At 30.8% G+C, this 20,913-nt stretch overlaps 1 protein-coding gene across 4 annotated transcripts; it reads left to right on the top strand.

Annotated features, from left to right (window-relative positions):
* The first annotated feature begins 2,013 nt into the window (after positions 1-2,013).
* Positions 2,014-19,133, top strand: LOC108723402 (acyl-CoA Delta(11) desaturase). 4 transcript variants are annotated; one of them, XM_018449152.1, is made up of 7 exons: positions 2,014-2,152; positions 2,240-2,247; positions 15,356-15,569; positions 16,379-16,509; positions 17,697-17,902; positions 17,974-18,159; positions 18,353-19,133. In XM_018449152.1, exons 3-7 carry the CDS (start codon positions 15,356-15,358, stop codon positions 18,675-18,677), a joined length of 1,062 nt encoding a protein of 353 aa, XP_018304654.1. In that variant the 5' UTR covers positions 2,014-2,152; positions 2,240-2,247; the 3' UTR covers positions 18,678-19,133. The 4 variants fall into 4 exon arrangements, with proteins under 4 accessions (XP_018304654.1, XP_018304651.1, XP_018304653.1 ...); XM_018449149.1 differs by lacking the exon at positions 2,240-2,247 and having other exon boundaries at positions 2,014-2,218; positions 15,350-15,569; XM_018449151.1 differs by lacking the exon at positions 2,240-2,247 and having other exon boundaries at positions 2,014-2,156; positions 15,350-15,569.
* Positions 19,134-20,913: the final 1,780 nt, after the last annotated feature.

Here is a 20,913-nt window from a genome sequence, read left to right on the forward strand (position 1 = left end):
ATTAAAATAAGAAAGGATATAGAATATTAGGAATAATAAATCCTAACCTAATCCAGTTATTAACGCATGCAATTATTTATATTTATAAAGAACACTAATTAAAATAAATATCACAATATAATAATCTTAAAACTGATTTATAATCATTTGTAAATGTGATGTTATTTATTATTAACTTTATTATTAATAAGAATCATTAAAACCCAGTAAATTTGCTGGCTAAAATTTAAGCTTTAAACCTTAAATTACAAGAAATTGACCAATTATAGTCGAACATTAAGAAAATAATATATCGATTATAATTGATCAATTTCTTACGGCTTTAGGCTTAAGTCTTACGCCTTAAAATTTCATTATGAACGCTTTTTAAGGTATTTGCCCGAAAAATAATGAGTTATTTCAATTTTTGACCGGAATATTATTTTTCGCGATATCATCTTCTTAAATAATAATAGAAATTCAACAGCCTATACCAGTCGAAGCCAGATCTTTAATGCTTTAAATAATTCAATGTGAATTATATACTATATATGTACTTGCATATATAACATATTTGTAGTCCTTCAAACTGCGTGCCGAATTGGTTTTCTGGACTTATAAATGCAATTAAACTACTGGAATAATATCACGAATTAAATTAAATTGACAAGCAATTCTTAAATAATTTTGATACACAATCGGACATTATATTAGTAAGATGTTACTGTGCTGAAAAATTATAAATAAATTTATTGCAAAAAATATCGTACGGAATACAAGAGATCTGGGTTCGATTCCCGGCCGAGGTAATATTTTTTGCAATAAATTTATTTACAGTTATATAGTATATATATAATATATATAGTATATATAGCAGGGAAAGTCACCGATACCGACATACTACTTTGTTTTTAGATAATATTTCTTAAACGAAAGTTAAAATACAACTTCAAAAACATAAATACAAACTAAAAAGTGTCTTCTATCAGATAATATAAGCAGTTTTTATAATACTGTTTGCAATTTTGCAATAATTAAGTTTTTCGTAAGTTATGCAAAAATGAGCGTCTGACAAAATGGGCTCCAAAACTGACATAGTAGGCAATAATGCCAACATTCCTATTCTATAAATAAAAATATATCCTATTCTGTAAAGAAAACTAATTTATGAAACTATAAACATTTAAAATGACATAATATTATCAATAATACAGTCACCATTATTTTAATTACGCAATTTGCAAAAGAACACCATAAGAATTTTCTTCTCAGATTCATAGAATTTGTTTTTAGCTGATTTGGTATAGAAATAAGCCACAAATATATGAATTATGAGTTTGTACTTCTTTAATTAGCTAAACAGATCACGTTTTTATTAGTATTAATAAGGTGTAAAGATTAGTTTTTAAGAAATAAGGGAGTGTCGCTTTAGGAGACCTATGTCAGTATCGATGACCTTCCTCTATATATAATTCACATTGAATTATTTAAAGCATTAAAAATTTAGCTTCGACCGGTATAGGCTTGAATTTCTATTATTATTTATGTTTCTCACATTATACGGTTTAAAAGTAAGATTCTTATTGATCATCTTCTTACATTGAAAAAAATACTAAATTTTAATAAATATTTGTTGGAAGGGTTTTAAGTAAATATTTTTAAGTATCAATTGAACATATTTAATATCATTTCTGAAGTACTTAAAATTTATTAAGAGGTTTGTAATCTGTTTACAGTTATCATATGTATCTTTTTTCATGAATTTTAATGAATAGAAAACTCTTTTCGTTTAATACATGCCAAATATAACAAAAAATAGTCGTTTAAAGGAATCACAACAAATCATAAATCATGATTCATGTTTTTTTTATTTCGCACTTTCGGATTTGCATGAGAACATCACGTGTTATTCGTCGATCTTGTTGATTTACCATGCGAGCACGCGATGGTGCCACCGACATGACCAGCGGTCTCTTTTTCTCATTCTCTCTCTCTTTCTCTTCAAGCATCGCCAATAATATTTAACTCTCGCGACATAGTGCCGGTCTCTCAGTTCTATTGCGAACGTCGATCGTTGTCCACCTCCCGATAGTCAAGCCAGACGAAGTCGCTCCGAAGTCACAGTTACACGAGGATCACCGTTTTTTCGTTCGTCTTCCGCGCGTTTGTCATCCTCGGTGAGAGAAATAATCCACTATCAGTCTCCAGGACGAAACCAGTTGCGAAAATTTACGAAGGGGTAGGTCGATATAATTCTTTATCCGCGACTAACCCCTCAACTACCTTAGCCTAAGCAGAACAACAAATCATTATGATATCAAAATGATGTCAAAATGATTCCAAAATGATCATTAAAAGTCATTTTTAAATCATTTTCGATTCATTTTAATGTCATTTTGACGTTATCGTGACTTGTTGTTTTGCTTGGGTAGTGTCAATTACTGCCAGTTTTCAACTGTCCAATGTCCACGGCAATTGTGAAATTACTAAAGCATGAATATTGATCAAAAATTTATTATTCGAGAATTAGACAATATCCATGAAATTAATATCAATAAACGCTGTTTATTGAAATCAAAGTCTAGTTCGGCTCAATATCTGCGCGCCAATCGAATAAATACAGACAAATTACATGTATACTTCGTATTTCCTTCATTTTCTAAAAATTTTGTTTTTATATATAGTCTACGAATATTTATTGTATTTATAGGTTATGTAAAACTAATATTCGATAACACTAGTATCCAATAAATATGTTTATGGCTAATTGTAAATATAATTAACCATGTAAAACTAGAAGTTTGAAAAAGTTGTTAAAAGATATTATATTTTTCCTGAAAAAGAGAGTCCCATCATGTTAATTATTAATTTGTATTCAAATTTTAGTATAATTTAAATATTTCAAATTTTATATGAAGCTGTATTTCGTCCTAGACAAAGACTTTTTAGTGGAAAATTTGCATTAGAGTAAATTTTATTTATTTACTATAATGATTTATGTATGTATACTATATATTTAATATAATAAGTATTTAATGATTTATGTTAATTTTCCTGAACTTTGTTCAGAAGGAAATGCCGCTCTACATATGAGACTTAAAATATTTGAATACTTTTTTGAATTTTTCAAATCATTTGTTAATAGTATTTTCTTGTTACAAAAGTTTTATTTATTTTAAATGTTTATTTACAAATAATTGATTTTTTTTTAATTTTTGTTAACTAATGATTTATAATATTTATACATTTGCAACAAAATCATTTATCCATGAAAAATTTTCAACAAGACCAACAAAACAAAATGTATATTTTCCTTATTAAAAAAATGCAGCTCCTTCGAAAATTAAAATGTAGGAAATAATGTAAACTGTGATACACTCATTATTTCCGTGTGATAGAAAAAAAGTCAAATATAGCGCATTGCGTATAAGGACAAAAGATACATCGATTAGTTATTGTGACGCACTTATCAAGAGAATCTTGTAATTTTTAATGTAAAAAGGTTGCTTTTCTCCTACCCACGCGTTATCAATCACGATTGTGGTTGAATAATTCCTTTGTTGTTAAATATATCCTTTCAGAGAAAGAGGGAAATAGATTGTGAGTAGGTAGTCTTTTGCATCGTTAGCATAATTCCATATACATATATATACATCTTCAGCACGTGGAATTACTTATTTACAATTTCTCGTTTAATTAGGAATGAAATTTTAGAAACTAAAGAATTATGACTAATAAGAAAAGCAATTCATACAAAATTGGGATTCATTATCCAAAGAATATTATATTGTATATTCGATGATTCAAGATATTTCGTCATATTTCCGAACCATTTCAGCATCAGTATTGATTTTCAAAGTAACAGTTGCAATTTGTCAGTAGTTCTTATATGGGAAAGGGTGTCACTTTTTGTGCAATTGACATTATTCGGTTTTGATTGCTTTAACACATTTCTCTTTATAACAGTTTCAATATGCAATTATGTATACTAATGTAAGATCCGTGACTTTGACATTGCTGGAAGCAATCGTTAGTGGCGGTATGCAAGGTGTGCGTTAATTATACGACATGACAAAAAATTAAAACGAACGCAGCTCTTTATTACATACATCAAGGTAGAAAGAGATATTTATGAGTAACTTGAACAGTTATATACGTTACGTCTTCGGGAAACTATTCTAAACACTCCCGCGAAAATACACCGTTATTACATGTGCTTGTTCCTGATGCTTGAAGTATCGGTTGATCTGTCGCGTACTATAAGTTTATTTTTATACGAATCTAGAACGCTGTAAATGGGATGTTTAAGTCGCAAATAACATTAATATTAGCACATATTAATATTTCGGCTCTGTTAACGTAATAATAAAAATTATTATAATAACTCCTATTTTTATTAAATTAAGGAATGAATTAATTTAATTTAATAATTATAATATTATATATAATATATAATATTATATAAGTATATATATTATATTAAATTAAAAAAGTTTTATTATTCCGATAATATTATCTAGCCGGAAAATATTACCTTCTTAATTAATTATTTATATGAATTATTTTGCAAATGTTGTTCAATTACGTGGTCCGATCTTTGCATGCGTTTAAAACGGTTAAAGTTTAATTACGAATGTAATATTACGAAATGTTTCGCGATACTTCGAAGAATAACGTTAGCTGCATTTGCGAAATAATCACGTTGACGTTCTCTTCGATGCAAATAAGTATTTCCTGTTGCACGCTTCATAGAGAATGATCAGGTTGGGGAGCTAATTGTCTGGATAATCGTTGAACACTATCGTTCAATATATCGCCGACACTATATTAATATTATATATAAACAGGGTTAGCAAACGTTACTTTTCAGTTACTTTGTCGTTACTTTTTATAGTAAATAATTTGATGACGATGTTGCAATTTTTTATGACGGTAACGCTAACTAACTAAACGCTAAGGTTGCACTAAGGTTAGAAAAGTCACTTTGAAAAGTAACTTGTCACTATTACACATTACACTGAAAAAATTATAAGTAACGAGCAACGCGTAACGTTACTCGTTACTAAGAAGTAGGGTAAAAACAGGGATTATGGAATAGCGTTTTTTAAATTAACATTGCTCCGATATAAATGCATATAAATACTTTAAATTTACACAGAACTCTTGAGGAATATGTTAGCTACAACATCCAATAAATGAAAGTCGCCAAAATTTAAGTCCAACGTTAATATTAACAAAAAAGTAAAAAGTGAGAAAATGGGGGAGTTTAAAAAATGGGATGTAATATGGAATACCGATGAAATTTTGATCATAGTAATAAATAACACAATAAATGAAGTCCAAATTTGTTTATTTATGTAAACTGATCAAGAAAAATAGAAAACTGTTCACATTTTTATTGTACAATAACACAGAAAATATAATAGCATCGTTGAACGTTATTACGCATGGACAATAAAGAATACAATTAAATCTTGAATCAAATTAAATTATGACATACAATAAATATTAGCATCTAAAATAAACGTTATTCACAAGAAGAATAAAAAAATTATATTCTCAACCCTCGATATATTCCACATTACCTGCATGTCGTCATATGACAAAGAAAGTCTTTCCGTAGCAATAAACAAGTTTGAAATAGCAATTAATCTGCATAAAATGATTCGTGCAACATTATTAAAAACGTCTATGTGATATAAGCATTAAAAAAAACTTACCTTCAGTTTGTGAGAACACTTTTTAAAAAAAGCTGCCGGATCTCCTGACGTAACGAAAATGAATAAATGTTAATTGTAGCAAAACGGTTGGTCGGACCGAGTTTATTGCTTGTTATGACATGTTTGGTAACAGTTGCAATAACTTTCAGCGATTGCCGCCAGATTGCAATGCTTTGTTTAAAAAATAAGCCACTATTCCATATTAGTAGCCTATGCTATAATACCCGCTTTTACCCTATATTTGTCACATATATAAATAGTCTAATGTTTATGACATTTCCAAAGATGGAAAAGACTTATCCGTATAGGAAGATTGATTAAAACGTTTGGTAGGATTGAGTTTATTGCTTGTTATGACAGGTTTTGTTGTAAAATTGTAGCAGTTGCAACAATTTTTAGCGATTGCCGCCAAATTGCAATGCTTTGTTTAAAAAATAAACCACTATTCCATATTAGTAGCCTATTCCATAATCCCTGCTTTTACCCTAACTCGTTACAAATTAGGAGTTATTTTTTTCAGTGACGAATGACTTTTTCAATCCATTACGAGTAACGATTGACTTTTCTAACTCTGATGTTAGCATTACCATCATAAAAAATTCACAATGTCATTACTTCGTTATTATAACAAGGTAACGATCAACAAAGTAATGATGTTACAAGTAACGCGTTACTTGCCAATCCTGTATAAAAGGGATTGAGTAGATAGCATTCTTCAGTACCTACATATAATTTGTGACATAGTCTCATAATAATTTGTACGCAGTATTTATATTTTCCATCATTTAAGTTATCTAAAATGTGATTCTTATTTAATCTTCTTCCTTTATTAACTTCTTTGATTTTGTGTGCATGAAATTTTTTGTCTATTGCCAATATTTTTATTCTTTTTATTGCGCACAATTTTTTATAAATGAATAAGACACATGTATAGTAACAATGAAAAGAATAATTAAAATATAGTAATAAAAGAATCTAAACTAAATTCGAGACTAAATAATTTTGAGATTTGAAATTGCTTGAATACAATCTTTTTATTTTGCATTCTCTTTTCAATTTACATGATTAATTCCTTTTATAATTTAGAACACTTTTTTGCGCTTTGAATTTTTAGTTACAAATTATTCATGGAAACTAGAAAGGAAGTTTCTAAAATTGTTAGATTTACTAGAATTGCAAAAATTATTCTTCCGTTTTTAAATGTAGTCTATATTTTTCATAAAATATATGAAGACGATATATAAGAAACTATTATTTTAACTTAATATGAATTTAATTCCATTATATTCAAATACAAATTATAAGTTCGATTTATTTCTTAATAAGCGTTCAATTCCCATTTGTTTAAAAAGTTGCGATGTTACGTGAAATTAATATTTGTCCAATCGGACGATTTTTCATGAAAATATATATAAACGATGTAAATCATAATGTTTTCGCTTCGGTTTTCGCAATACACCAAAGTGTATCGCATTTACATTCGCGTTTCCGGGATGACTTGATGTAGCGTGACGCCATTTGGAAAATATTAAGAAGATCAAATTCACGCAGAGGATCACAGATCGTTTGTCATAATGATTACGCTCTCAACTTTCTCGAAACATGTGCAAATGAAGATTTTAATCTCGACATAAACTTATTAATTTTTAAACGATAAAATTGAAATAATTTTTTGAAAATTAATCAAATCTTTTTGTTAAATTAAATCTGTAAATCTGTGATCTTATACAATTTGGCAAAAGAGAAAAAAAGATTGAATAATAGACAAATTTCCTGCATTGAAGAAATATAATAAAGGAATAATTGAACAATTTCGATAGAAATATTTCAATAAATAATTTCCATATGTGCTAGAGAGAGAGAGAGAGAGAGAGAGAGAGAGAGAGAGAGAGAGATATTTTAAGATTTCGAAAACTCCATAAAATTTATGCTTCTCTGAATTACTTGTGAGACAACAAAAAAATTTGAATCAGAAGCAAAGCTTGAATCTCCAGCTTCTTCAAAAATGTTTTATGAATAGTATTGTCAGTTATGTATTGGTGCATACGATAATGGCCGTTTTTAAAAAATACATTTTTGAAAAATATCCGTATTTTGAATGGATCCGTATGCACTTCCTATTGTTTACATAAATAAAGTTAAGCAAGTTTATTATTTCGTATTTTTAATTCGTATTATAAATTAAAAATATTTTATACTGCAATAACAATAACTTCCGACAAAATGTATTGTATTTCGATCAATAATGTTATGAGTTTAAAAAAAGCATTAATGCAACAAATTATGCTAAAAATATATATGATGTGTTTGGGAAACAATGCCACTTTAGAATGCATAAATAGACATTGGTTTGAAAATTTTCATTCGGAGAGAGAACTTCAATCTCCAAAATAAATCTCATAGTGGTAAATATTCTGATTTTGATAATGATGCTTTGAAACATAATTGATAAAAATCCACGCCAAACTTTAAGACAATTTGCGAATTAACGAATTTAATATTGGGTGCGTTCAGCAAAATGCAATAATTTTGCAACCGTTTTATGATTGTTTGTTAAACGGTTCTAAATGTACTCAATGTCTTAACATGTTTACTTAGCGGTTGCCATATTTTCCAGTAAATTAAAAGTATATATACACTGAGTCTTCTGAAGCAAAATGTATTGATCAAAATGACTGCCTCCAATGTATTATTCTTTTAAGTATATTACACATGTAACAATGTAATTTATAATGTAGTAACCCTTTTGAAACACACAAAACGAACGAATTATAATAGAATGATTAATATAGGTGTGTTCAGTAAAATGCAATTATTACGCAATTAGTTTACTAATGAGTTACAACATGTTGAGTAGCCTACTAAAGCCTATGGCACATACAAAAATGTAAGGCAATAAGACATAAGCAGTAAGGAAATCGTAACATTAGATTCGCTAGGGCTTTACTACCTCTACTGTGATTGGTCAATTCGGTTACTGCCGGAAAAAAAACGTTGTAGAAAATATTTATACATAAAATATATTTGAGTTATTTCTTCATCTAAAATTCTTCAGTTTTTTTTACAAACAAGTCTAAACATAACACATATATGCAAATATATTTGCAAAGTATCTAATTTGTTATTTAGATATGTCTTCTGCAATTCTAAAAAAAAAATAATCATATTTTATCTAATTAATTTTATCTAATTAATATGTAAAAGAATAATAAAAATTAATTAGTTATTTAAAATTAAGATTTGAACCAAAAATTGAAGGACTTTGGAGTCTAAATTAGAAATTATAAGCATGTACATTTGTTCGCTACCTGAATGATTTATGTATACATTGGATTATATAGCTCAATAATTATTGAATTAGCCAATAATTTTCCTCTGTTTTTTTGAGCGATAATGCTTAATCTTATATGTTATGTATTTATATTCGGTATATATACACATGCGCATACATATATACCTATATATTTATAAAGTCAAATGCAATTGAATGCTCAATAATTGTAATTTGCTCTTTCACCCTATCACATTTCTTTATATATATATATATATATATGTCACAATGTAAAAGCGTGATCGGTTGGTGTATCGGCCAGATTAAGCGTTTTACGTGATATAACGCACGTATGAGGAAGTGGCATAAAACAAGACGAGCAGCCGTTACGCGCGTGATCCGTTCATGCATAAACCTGCGTACTTACACATACACACTACGATGTCAGTTCACCGGCCGGCCGGCGTGTTGAGAATGTTCCCAGATATTATAAAAAAAAATCTTTCTATTATTAATTTAAACTTTTCGACAGAAAAGTTTCAGATATCTACGAATCCAGGAGTTTAAATTAAAAGTTTCAAACCGGATTTAGTGTTAGAAAACTAGATTCAATACAGAGAGAATCAGGGACGTGCGTATGTATATACATGTGTATGTAACTTGACGACGTGCACCAGAATAAGCGAGCACGCGGTCGTACGAGCCGCGATCGACCAATACGAGATCGCATCGCCGGCACAGTGATTACGTGTACGCAACTCGTGTCCACGTGGTTGCGTGAGATGTGGCGAGATGCGTGCGCGAGGATGAAGCTATGTTACACGATGTTTCCTTCGGTATTTTCGTTTAAAAGTTCGCGTGGAGAAGAATAAATTAACGGTAAAAATATTTTCGAATAATTGTTACAAAGAGAAAACAATGTTGGAAGAAATAAGAAGACGAGAAAACAAGAGTGTCTGATCTTATAAAAAGCAAAATCGTAAAAATGTCTTAAAGTATACGTAACGTCGTTCTTCTTGCTACGAGCAGTTCTGATTAACACTTTTTTTTATTATTAATCATTAACATACGGTACAAGCACCACGTATATTATATGTACACGTAGCGCAATGTGTGTGAATCATACTAGATAATGATCGTATGATGTATGCAAAGGGTCAGCGATCATTACCCGAGTGTTACTCGCGTGAACTATTATACTCGGGTTCATGCTATGAAAAAGACGAGGCGGAAACGGCACGTTTGAAAAACAGCTGACGTGGATTACAATTTGAATATTTTATATCATATCAATTCTCAGCTAATAAATCAGTGAAATAGCAAAATTGAATGATTTATTTATATATGGAATTAATTATTAATGAAGTACTAATCGGATAGCTTTTCTTTCAGTCGTTCATTAATTATTTCGAGTATGTGAAAATAATAATAAAAAAAGGTATTTGCTTAAATTACATTAATTGAAAGTAGTTCGCCTTTAAAAAGCGCGAAGCAAGTGGTCTGTAGTTCAGTACTGCTAATATAGACGTGCGGTCGATATTTGTCGGAAGAATAGAATGCGCGCGGTCTGGCCTGTTTCCGTCCGTCACCATTCGCTAGTCTCAGGTGGCGAGAGTCGCGCGAAGCGATTCCATTGGTTCAGACGATCTCAGCTGAGGTCTGGTCCGAGCCGACCGACGGTTTACTCATACCGTATCAGACGCAACCCGATTATTCTCCCCAATCCCTGCTACAACTGCCGGTATAACGTGATCCTCAACGAACTGGATGTTGGAGAGAGGGAAAAAAGGAAAAGACAGAAGCTTTGGAAGATCTGATCAGCGCGTTTCAAGCCTCGATCTCAAAACGAACCGTCAGTCTTGCGTATCTTTTTTTTTATAATACTTAATGTCTTCCCTTTCATAATCGAAAACCGTTAATAATTAGAAGTGCTTCAAAAAGCAGGACTTTATTTAAAAAGGTAGCATCATAATTTAAATCATTTTTATTTAAAAAGAATAACTTGTTTAGAGAGAGGGGAAAAACTCGTTCTAAATTTGTCACAAATTAGAAAAACGGCCCATATATATATGATAGTCGTATGTGAGTGTGTGTGTGTGTGTATATATGTGTACGAAGTGATAATAAACGTACGTGGCACACGCATACGTACCCAGATCTTTTAACTATAAACGACAACAAGATAAAATTCGAAGTCGACTTGCCGAGATCATTTATCTGATCAGCTGTTTCGTGAAAATAGACCTGTCCTGCTGTTTAACGCGACATATGATGTCTGATTTTTATTTATTCCCACACTCTCTGAACTGATGCACACGGTGCATAGAGAGTGCAGGAATAAAAAGCAGATCTATGATATCAACGGACGTGTGATAGAAACAAAAATAGAAAAGTTGACAATTGATAATAACAATTAATGATAAAAGTTAAGGTCAGAGCACAGACTTTTGCATAACGTATACAATGTACAAAGCATAAGAAAGTCAACCAATCAGAACTTTTTATTTTATGGAAAGGAAAGAAATGAAAGATTTTGTATATTTTCTTATGCATTATGCGTTATGCGTTATATTATACAAAACTCTGTGTTTTAAATATGAATTAATAATAAATGAATTTTTTTTTACCGATATATAACTGACTTCAGCCTCTGCGTAAAAAAAAGATATAGGAATATGCAAACACGTAATTATATTTGTTAACGTTAACATTGAAAACTGCGTAATAGCGAATACTGAAAAGACACATGAAGGTCAATTACTAATATTATTAATTTATTAATTTTTTCATTTTTTTGTCGAATGGTGATAAGTATGAATGCAGAACTAATTCATATCAATTTTTTAAAGCAAGTTGTCGATAAAAGCCTATTTGATTTTATGTATCAGCTAAAAAATCGGAGTTGAGATTTTGCAATTTATTAGATAATATCGCTCCTAATTAGTTTTTTTTATTGATTAATGCATTGCGTCGAATTCTAATTAGTTCTCGAGCGACTTATTCGTATATCTATTAACAAGATGTGCATATTATTTTTATTAAATTTCCTTCTTTGTAAACGGAAAAATTAGTGTAATAGGTATTTAATAAACATTTTTTTCAAAGGGGTGTTTTACCCTTTAAACATGAGTTAGGGCACGTATAAAAAAATATGTGTCTCTTAGATTTTCGCGTTTAACAACATATTTCATGGAGAATCAAATCGGTTCCGGACAGTTGTGAAACTTCCCTTGTAAGTCAAATGAGTATGCTAAGTTAAATGAGTCAATACGAATGCTGAATGGAATTTATTGCACTACATTTATTCAAACAATTCCGAAAATTATTAATAATTTCTGAAAAAAAAAAAATCATTTAATCAATTACATGCATTTTTGCTGATATATAATTATCAGCATATTCGATTGATAATGATATGTGTAATTATACGAGTAAACCGTATAATAATGATGAATGATACACTGTTAAATCTATAGTGTCAAATTTAACTTAACCTAAGTCGCCACTGCTGCTACTCAATCATATCGTTATTTTATATTAAAACAATGGTTATATTTGACGCTATACAGTGTCAATTTGATACTATATAATGTCAAATTGACACGATATAGAGTCAAATTTAACTATCGTTTTGGTAAAAAATAATGATATATTTAGTAGGAGCAATGGCGACTCAGGTTAAGTTAAATTTGACACTATAGATTTAACAGTGTAAAACTGTTTGATGTTTTCACTAACTGTTCTTAATAAAAGTATGCTGAGTCAAATAAGTTCACATAAATATTGAACGAAATTCATTGCACTACTATTCTAACAACTCCGGAGATGTATCATTGATAATTTTTGAAGAAAATTAATCTAATCAATTACTAGCATTTTTATTGATTGTCAACATATTCGATCAATAAAAATATGTGTAGTTATAAATCATATATAATAACGATAAATGATAAAATTTTTTGATGTTGTTACTTAGAGATAATAATATCATTGTGTTAAATTGATCGACGTGCTACGTGAGAAACACGGTTGACCTCAAATGCTTTGCAGCCTTGGCAATGATCGAGCTCGCTCGAACGTGTCGAGGTCGTTCTTGAGGTCATGTCCTCAATTTTGTTACAGTCACATCTAAAATATGATGATACTGCAGTCACTATCGTAAAGGTTTCGATCAATGGGTTATAAATGTTCAATGTGATAAATTACATCGTTCTTTAAACACACTTCAAGTACGATGTAACTCATTTATCGCGTTCCTTTGGTAATGAATAACGTAGACTCATTTAATATAAGTATAATAGCATATTCTTTAAGCTTAGGGAATGTATGAACGAGATTTATAATTTCTACTGTTTACAAAAATATTAAAAGAACTATGTTATTGTGATAATACGATCTCAATTTATCCTTGAATTTATCTTATTACATACTATGCACTTATTATTAACAATAGTTCATAATTAAAATTATTCAAAGTTCAAGTTTTGTACTATTTTTGTCTTTTTAAAAATTCATTCAATATACATTCAATATGCACTCAATGAATTTTTTTAAAAAGACAAAAATACAAAACAGTAGAATGTGTTACAATAACTTATTGTACATTGCTTTTGTCTCGTTCAAATTATTTCGATTCGGGTTTTCGATAGAAACTTTATGGCCGGATTATTTGGGATTATTAAGAGGATCAGCAGATCACTCATCAGAGCGATTCCGCGCAAGCGACTGTCGACGAAAATACCGAGTGCAGTCGGCGTCCCGGCGCCGCGCAAGCCTGCGCCTGGAGGACGTGCGTCGAGGATTCAGCTGGCACTGCTGGCAGTCGATAGACGGTCCTCGACCGGGCACTGTCGAGACCATCACGATCTTGTGTTCTACTCCGATATTCGCGACCGCGGGATATAGGCGGATCCTCCGGTTCGGGCCTCCCGTACATCCACGTGCGTTTGACGGAATTGAGGACGACTTGCGGGATTGTAACGACGAGCATACACGAGCTCCGTACGTATGCACGTCGGTCTCGATAAACCATAGTCGATAATTCGGAAACTGTTAAGAGCTTTCACGTTTCGAAGGAAGGTCCGACTCCAAAGTAATTAAGATAATTAAAACAATCGTTAAAATGAAAAAATATTTCGAGATATCAAATTTGTATACCTGATCCAAATAGAAGTCTATTTTCCATAATATGACAGCGAGAAGCCGTACTCCGTTATTACTTTAGTGTAGCAAATGCGTCGTGCGAGTATTCGGTCTTCGCGGTTTCGCTAGCATCATCGATGAATCGAGTCTAATCATGGGGACCTATACAGGTCTCGCGACGCGAGTTTCTAACTGGGATAATCGAGATGTCAGCTGGTAGCTTCGTTTGACGACGTGGTGAAAGTCTTACAGGTGTCATTTCCCCAGTATCACTGTCGCCGGGCACCGGTTATCAATTAGCGGACTAGCCGGTGCGCTTGTGCGTGTACAAATGACATAATCACAATTGCTTTACGTTTCCAGGTCATGCATTACCTAGAAAGTGTCCGCTGATATAACCATTTCGTGTATCTTTAACGTGTAATTGCGAATCGCGACAATTGTAAAGTCAAATTTCTAGTAAATGGTATAAAGAGGTACTCTTAGTAAATCGCAACTAGAAAGAGAAAGATGAAATTAAAAGGAGAGAAACGATACATTTTGTATTTGCCCCATATAAACTCGTATTTGCTGCTACTGATTTTACTTTTATCGATCGCTTTTGCGTCATACGTCATTGCTATTTGTTCCACGAGGCTTTCATGGCTTTTGATTCTAGAAGAGCGTAAAATAAGCCATGTGTGCAAATGCATTATCATCGCGGTCTCGTCAAAGAAGCTCTGTTCTTAACATTGAAATAATCTATGGAAATAATTTGACTTAAAAACATTTAGCTAATTTTAATTTCGTAATTTAATTTTAACATATACATATATGATGTATACCTCTTTTAGTATGCTTTTGTAACCTCCTAAAACTTCGAAATATTGGAATTATAATAATAACACGCAGGTGTTTTGATTTGTATCACATATAGAAAAATGCTTTTTTGCAAAAATTTATACATGAATATATATTATTAAACATCGAGAGCCGCTTCGATCGAAAATAGGTTTTTTCTATTATTTAATTTCTATCCTTATATTTTAAAGTAGCAATATAAATAATTAAATACTCAGGTGACAGCAATATATTATAATAAATAATTTAAAAAATTAGATATGATTAATGAATAATGAATAATGCTAACGAAACGAAAAATAAATTATTAATCAATACGACAGCGATGATAGTGCAAAATTTGATATATTAAAATTTTTTGCAAGAAATATATAAGAATTTTTTATGTCATTAATAGACAAGGATGGCGCCGAATATAACAAGCACACCGACGGGAGTGCTATTTGAAGGTGAGACTCTTGGCGAGTCGCAACTAATTGAAGAGCTCAAGGAAAAACCTAAATATGTTAGGCGCATCGTTTGGAGAAATGTGATGGTTTTCTCGTATTTACATCTCAGCGCCCTTTACGGAATTTATCTCTCATTCACGTCCGCCAAATTGGCAACCGTCATTTTCGGTGAGTGATCCAATTTTATTGAGTGACATAACGTATTGCTTGCGTAATAATTATTTGAAATAATATTTTTACTTAATAAGGAAATTAAAGTATATAAAAATATTATTGGATTGATCGCATGATATGACTGAGTTTAGCTGGTATATTTGCGTTGACATACTTGTCGTAGCAAACTTTGTTCAACTTTGCACTTACACGAAGCTCTTTAACGCAAGCAATTAGCGGAATGTCAATTAGGTCAGCTGAAATATTACATGTCCGACATTACTCGTGACTTTTTTGAATGAGATTATCATACCTGTTGACATGATAGTTTTTTATGACATCGTTTATACCAGTAATGCACAATCCAAAGTCCGTCGATTAATTTTCTGCAATTGGCACATAGCTGAAGATATAAAATTATATTTTCTATTTTTTATGTAAATTATAAAAATAATTATATTATTTATAATATAATTATTTAACAATTTTTAAAATAACAATTTAACACAGTTACTGTATAATATATATGATAAATTATATAAGTAACGTAGTAAGTTACATAAATTAAATAAAATCTCTTAAGATTTTATCTGAAAATTTTGTCTGACCTTACTATAATAGATTTTTCAAGATGATTTCAATGGTTGTAATTATATAAACATGTTGCGTCGTTACGACATTCATGTTACGAATAAATTTTCTGTTCCGCGTTGTCAATCATTTCTCGTAATGTAATTTGTCACAAGATGGTTATCCAATGAAGATTGATGATCCGGAGCAAACGGCGACTTTTGCGTGTAACTTAATAATTTTCTCGATTGCAGCAATTTTACTGTATCAAGTTAGTGGCTTGGGAGTCACAGCTGGAGCTCATCGACTCTGGGCACACCGATCCTACAAAGCCAAGTGGCCTCTGCAGCTGATACTCGTGATTATGAATACTATAGCGTTCCAGGTAGGTGAATTTCTCAGAAATTATACACAAAATAACGGATAAAAATATTCAGATTCAAGAGAAATAAAATCGATAATTTGTAATTAACTTTTTTCGTGGCGGATTCCAATCTTAGGATTTTGGCAAATATTAAATTAAATGTATATATTAACGATATAACAATTGAACGAAAATACGATAGAATCGACTCTTTCTTGTAGCTGTTGAGGTATAAGGAATTCATGTGATGCAATGATATCAAGTAGAAACACACGTCGCGTGTAAGAAATGATAAAATAATGTAATCCAATGCGTCGTTAGATGTTGGCTAAACAAATGATCTATTGTTGAGAAAAAAAGACATTCCATGAGCTGAAGAATATATGTCATATTCAATACGTGATATATGTTATTTACGACGGAAGTACTAACATGCAAATCCCAGGCATTTTTATTTATTGCAATATAAATATTCAGAAAAATATGCAAATAAGAGGGAACAATAACAAATATAAAGCATGCTGGAAATGTATTAAAATTGTTTTGCATGAACGAAACGAATTAACTCTTTGTAGACCGGCGATCTTGTTGCAGGGATTCCCTTTTATCCTTTATTTTGTAAACTGTTTGCTTTATTTAATGAAACTTAAATTGGCTTATAGGATAATTTGATAATGCTTTATTTACTGAGATAAAAAATAAAAACTTCATATGATGGATTTAATATGGCAGGCAGAAATTTAAAAAATAATTCTATTATATATATTAAAAAAATAATTTTATTATATTTATGATAAAAGTCAGTTTTAGGGAATTTTTAATTGCGAAGTAATATCAAGTTTCCAGTTTCGCTTTATTTAAAGCTCATCAGTGCTACGCAAACAGTTAGTATTGATTTCCAAACTGACTTTTAAATAACTCTAATTATGAGTATCATGATACTAAATCTTCCTTCATAGAGATTGTACTCTTCAGAATTTCAATGTTTTCAGACTACATTCAAACTTAGCGATACTAAGAATCTTCTAAAACCGAATTTCACGATAATCTTTGAAATTTGAATTTTAGAATTCTGAAGCCAGGATCAAATTTAGCGATCCTGAAAATCCTTAGAAAACACTTATAAGTTACTTTGTTAATTTCGGTTCTTAAAGGAATAAGGCATTCTATATTTATCAACATCAATCAAATAATTTTGTCGTATCTAGGATGCCGCGATCGACTGGGCCAGAGACCACAGGGTTCATCACAAATACAGCGAGACCGATGCTGATCCGCATAACGCTACGAGAGGTTTCTTCTTTTCGCATATAGGTTGGCTGCTCTGTAGGAAACATCCGGAAGTTAGAGAAAAGGGCAAACGTATCGATTTAAGTGATCTTGAGAGCGATCCCATATTGGCATTCCAAAAGAAGTACGTGTGTTGATATTAATCGAAATAATGTTATTGACGAGGTATCTGCAATGATTTATTGTTCGTTTCAGATATTATACCATACTGATGCCATTAATGTGCTTCATTTTGCCAACTATTATTCCGGTCATGTGTTGGAACGAGACCTGGACGAACGCTTACTTTATTCCTACCATCCTTCGTTATATTTTCACATTGAATATGACATGGTTAGTGAACTCTGCGGCTCATCTTTTCGGCAACAAACCCTACGACAAGTAAGTATCAATTAATAAACACGTGAGTATATCTTTTAAATCAAATTCTGTATGTCCTTAATTTTTTTCAAAGGAGAGATTACCTAATTTTTTACTCTTTACTTTTCTCAAATCTTTACTAGACTATTATGTTTCGAAAGATTGATTTTCGAGCGATGTGATCAACATTCAATTGTTTTCTTATTTATTATAGGTATATCAATCCATCAGAGAACAAAAGTGTTGCCATATTCGCCCTCGGTGAAGGTTGGCACAATTACCACCACGTCTTTCCCTGGGATTACAAGACGGCTGAATTTGGCAATTACAGGTTCAACTTTACGACAGCCTTCATCGACTTCTTCGCGAAGATCGGTTGGGCATACGATTTAAAGAGCGTATCTGAGGATATGGTGAGAAAACGAGTAGAGAGGACGGGTGATGGCAGCCATGAGTTATGGGGTTGGGGCGATAAAGATCAAACGCAGGAAGAAAGAGACGAAGCGATAGTGATGCATCATTACACGAAGGATCAGTAGGATCCTACGAGTGTGTGTGTAAGACTGTCGATTAAATAAGGCTTTCTTCGCATTCGTCCACAACGGTCACGAATTGATTCGTTTGAACAAATTTCATAAAAGATATATTTGAGTCGGCCTTCCCCAGGACTTACGTCTCGACCGTCGCGCATCTCGGTTCCGACATGTCGTTGCACGATTATTTGGCGGGTTCCATATAATACAGCCTCGGAAGGCTTGACATCAAGCAGGATTTTCGTAATGTCGATGGTGTTCTGGATCCCGAACAAGATGTACTCGCTCGATAAACTTTTTTATCTCCTTTTCAAATATAGAAATTGATATAAAATTAGCTTCCGAATCATACTATGTAATTATTGAACAGTTTGTATTATTCATACAATTTTTAACGCATATAATCGTAAAGAGGATAGATATATACATGTTTGTATAATCGGAGCATTGATCTAATGTAATACATAATTTTGTACTTTTGTCTTTTAAAGTAACGCGTAAATGTACAATATTGTGGTAAAGAAAAAAAAAAGAAATGTAGACATTTAAATACGATACAAAAATTACAAATACAAAAATATGATATAAAAATTACATAACTTGAGATAAATACAAATCGTTTTTAAGAATGTATAAATGTTGTTACAACGTTGCTCAATTTTAATATGTATTTATTACATGATTACATTTTGTACGTTACACCTTTTCAATTAAAATATATAATTCGGTTCTCAAACCTGATATTAATCTTGATACAATAACCGTCTTGTTGCTATCAAATCAAAATTAACTTTAAAAAATACTTTAAAAAATCGTCCAGAACATCAGCGAGACATTATTCTTTAAGAAGCGTAACAGTTAAAATTTCTTTATTTTTCGTTTTCCTTTGACATTAATATTATAAGCACACAAAAATTCTTCAAGTTTTTAGTTGCGACACAATGAAAAATTATTTGTTATTTTTATAATTATAAATACATTACGTTTTCGTAATTCTTATTTTAGTTAGTTCCTATTAGTATATTTCATGCTTATTGTATTACATGAATTAGTATAGTAACAATGGATTTGGTATAATTTATTTATATAATAATCCTTTATGTTTCTAGTGGGAAGAAAGAAGTATGTAAATAAAAACGTTTGTGCTAATAGTATAGTAATAAAGATTTATAAACCAAAGCGAACGTAAGTATCCAATGTGAATGATGTAGCTACGACGTGATGGACGTGCGATGTATGTTTATATTAATTTATCATTCTCTCTCTTGGTATCGGTTAATATATAAGATTTGAAAATAACTGTTATGTGTAACAGTTTGTGATGTAAAATCGTAGCGATGAGAGAAGTCAATTTTTGACGGAACTCGTTGCTCCTCGCTCTAGTTAAGTAAGCGATTATTCTTTTTATGATATAAACACGTGTAAGCACTTCTCATACTTATTTGTTTTGTTATGCATCTTCTTTCAAAGACATTGAAAATATCTTCTCGTGTAAAATAAACTTTATTTATTTTTCTTTTTTCACGAGATCGTGCGCGGAAACGCAGCGCGTTTCGCGATTTTGTGAGTACGTCAAGTTAATTGAATTAACATTTAATTATAATTTATATTCTTACAGAATTTAAATTAATATTCTTGACATGTGACAAATCATTCTGCTACTTGTTAAGTTGTTAACGGATTTATTTTAACATTACTGCAAATAACATTTCTACATTTGATCTTTTGATTACGACTTTTATTTTATATCATATGATCTTGATAATTTAAATAAAATTATAATCGCTTGTTCATCCAGTATGACAAGCATGTAAAATGAATGTCACGATTCGTCGAGAGAACACAAAATTATTAAAATTATTTTTTACTATTAAATATAAGAAATCACTTGTCTATATTGTATTGTATTATACAATGAGCTGTCATATTAATAATTAAAATAAAATGTTTAATAAAAAATATATTTTTATGTAAAGACATTACATACCTTGCGTCTTTTTATTCAACGTGCTACACATTGCTACTCCTTGTTTTTATTCAAATTATCAAATTGTCAAATATCAGTTCGATCGCTAATTATGCACACAATATAGATACAATAGAGATACATTGTCTGCTTTTTGTGGTTGAACTAGTATACATTTTTTAAGGTGAGATAGGTATAATATGTTTAATATTTGGCGAAAGCGAGAAAAGGAATTCTAGTTCAGTTTAGTGGAGAAATAAAAAACAAACCGAATAT

Source organism: Mycetomoellerius zeteki, unplaced genomic scaffold (assembly GCF_001594055.1).
Source record: "Mycetomoellerius zeteki isolate Tzet28-1 unplaced genomic scaffold, Tzet1.0 scaffold232, whole genome shotgun sequence".
In the NCBI taxonomy this organism is placed as follows: domain Eukaryota; kingdom Metazoa; phylum Arthropoda; class Insecta; order Hymenoptera; family Formicidae; genus Mycetomoellerius; species Mycetomoellerius zeteki.

Coding starts and splice junctions, on each gene's coding strand:
- LOC108723402 (XM_018449149.1), top strand. CDS start 15,356: ATGGCGCCGAATATAACAAGCACACCGACGGGAGTGCTATTTGAAGGT. Junction 16,510..17,696: donor TGAATACTATAGCGTTCCAG/GTAGGTGAATTT, acceptor TGTCGTATCTAG/GATGCCGCGATCGACTGGGC. Junction 18,160..18,352: donor GGCAACAAACCCTACGACAA/GTAAGTATCAAT, acceptor TATTTATTATAG/GTATATCAATCCATCAGAGA.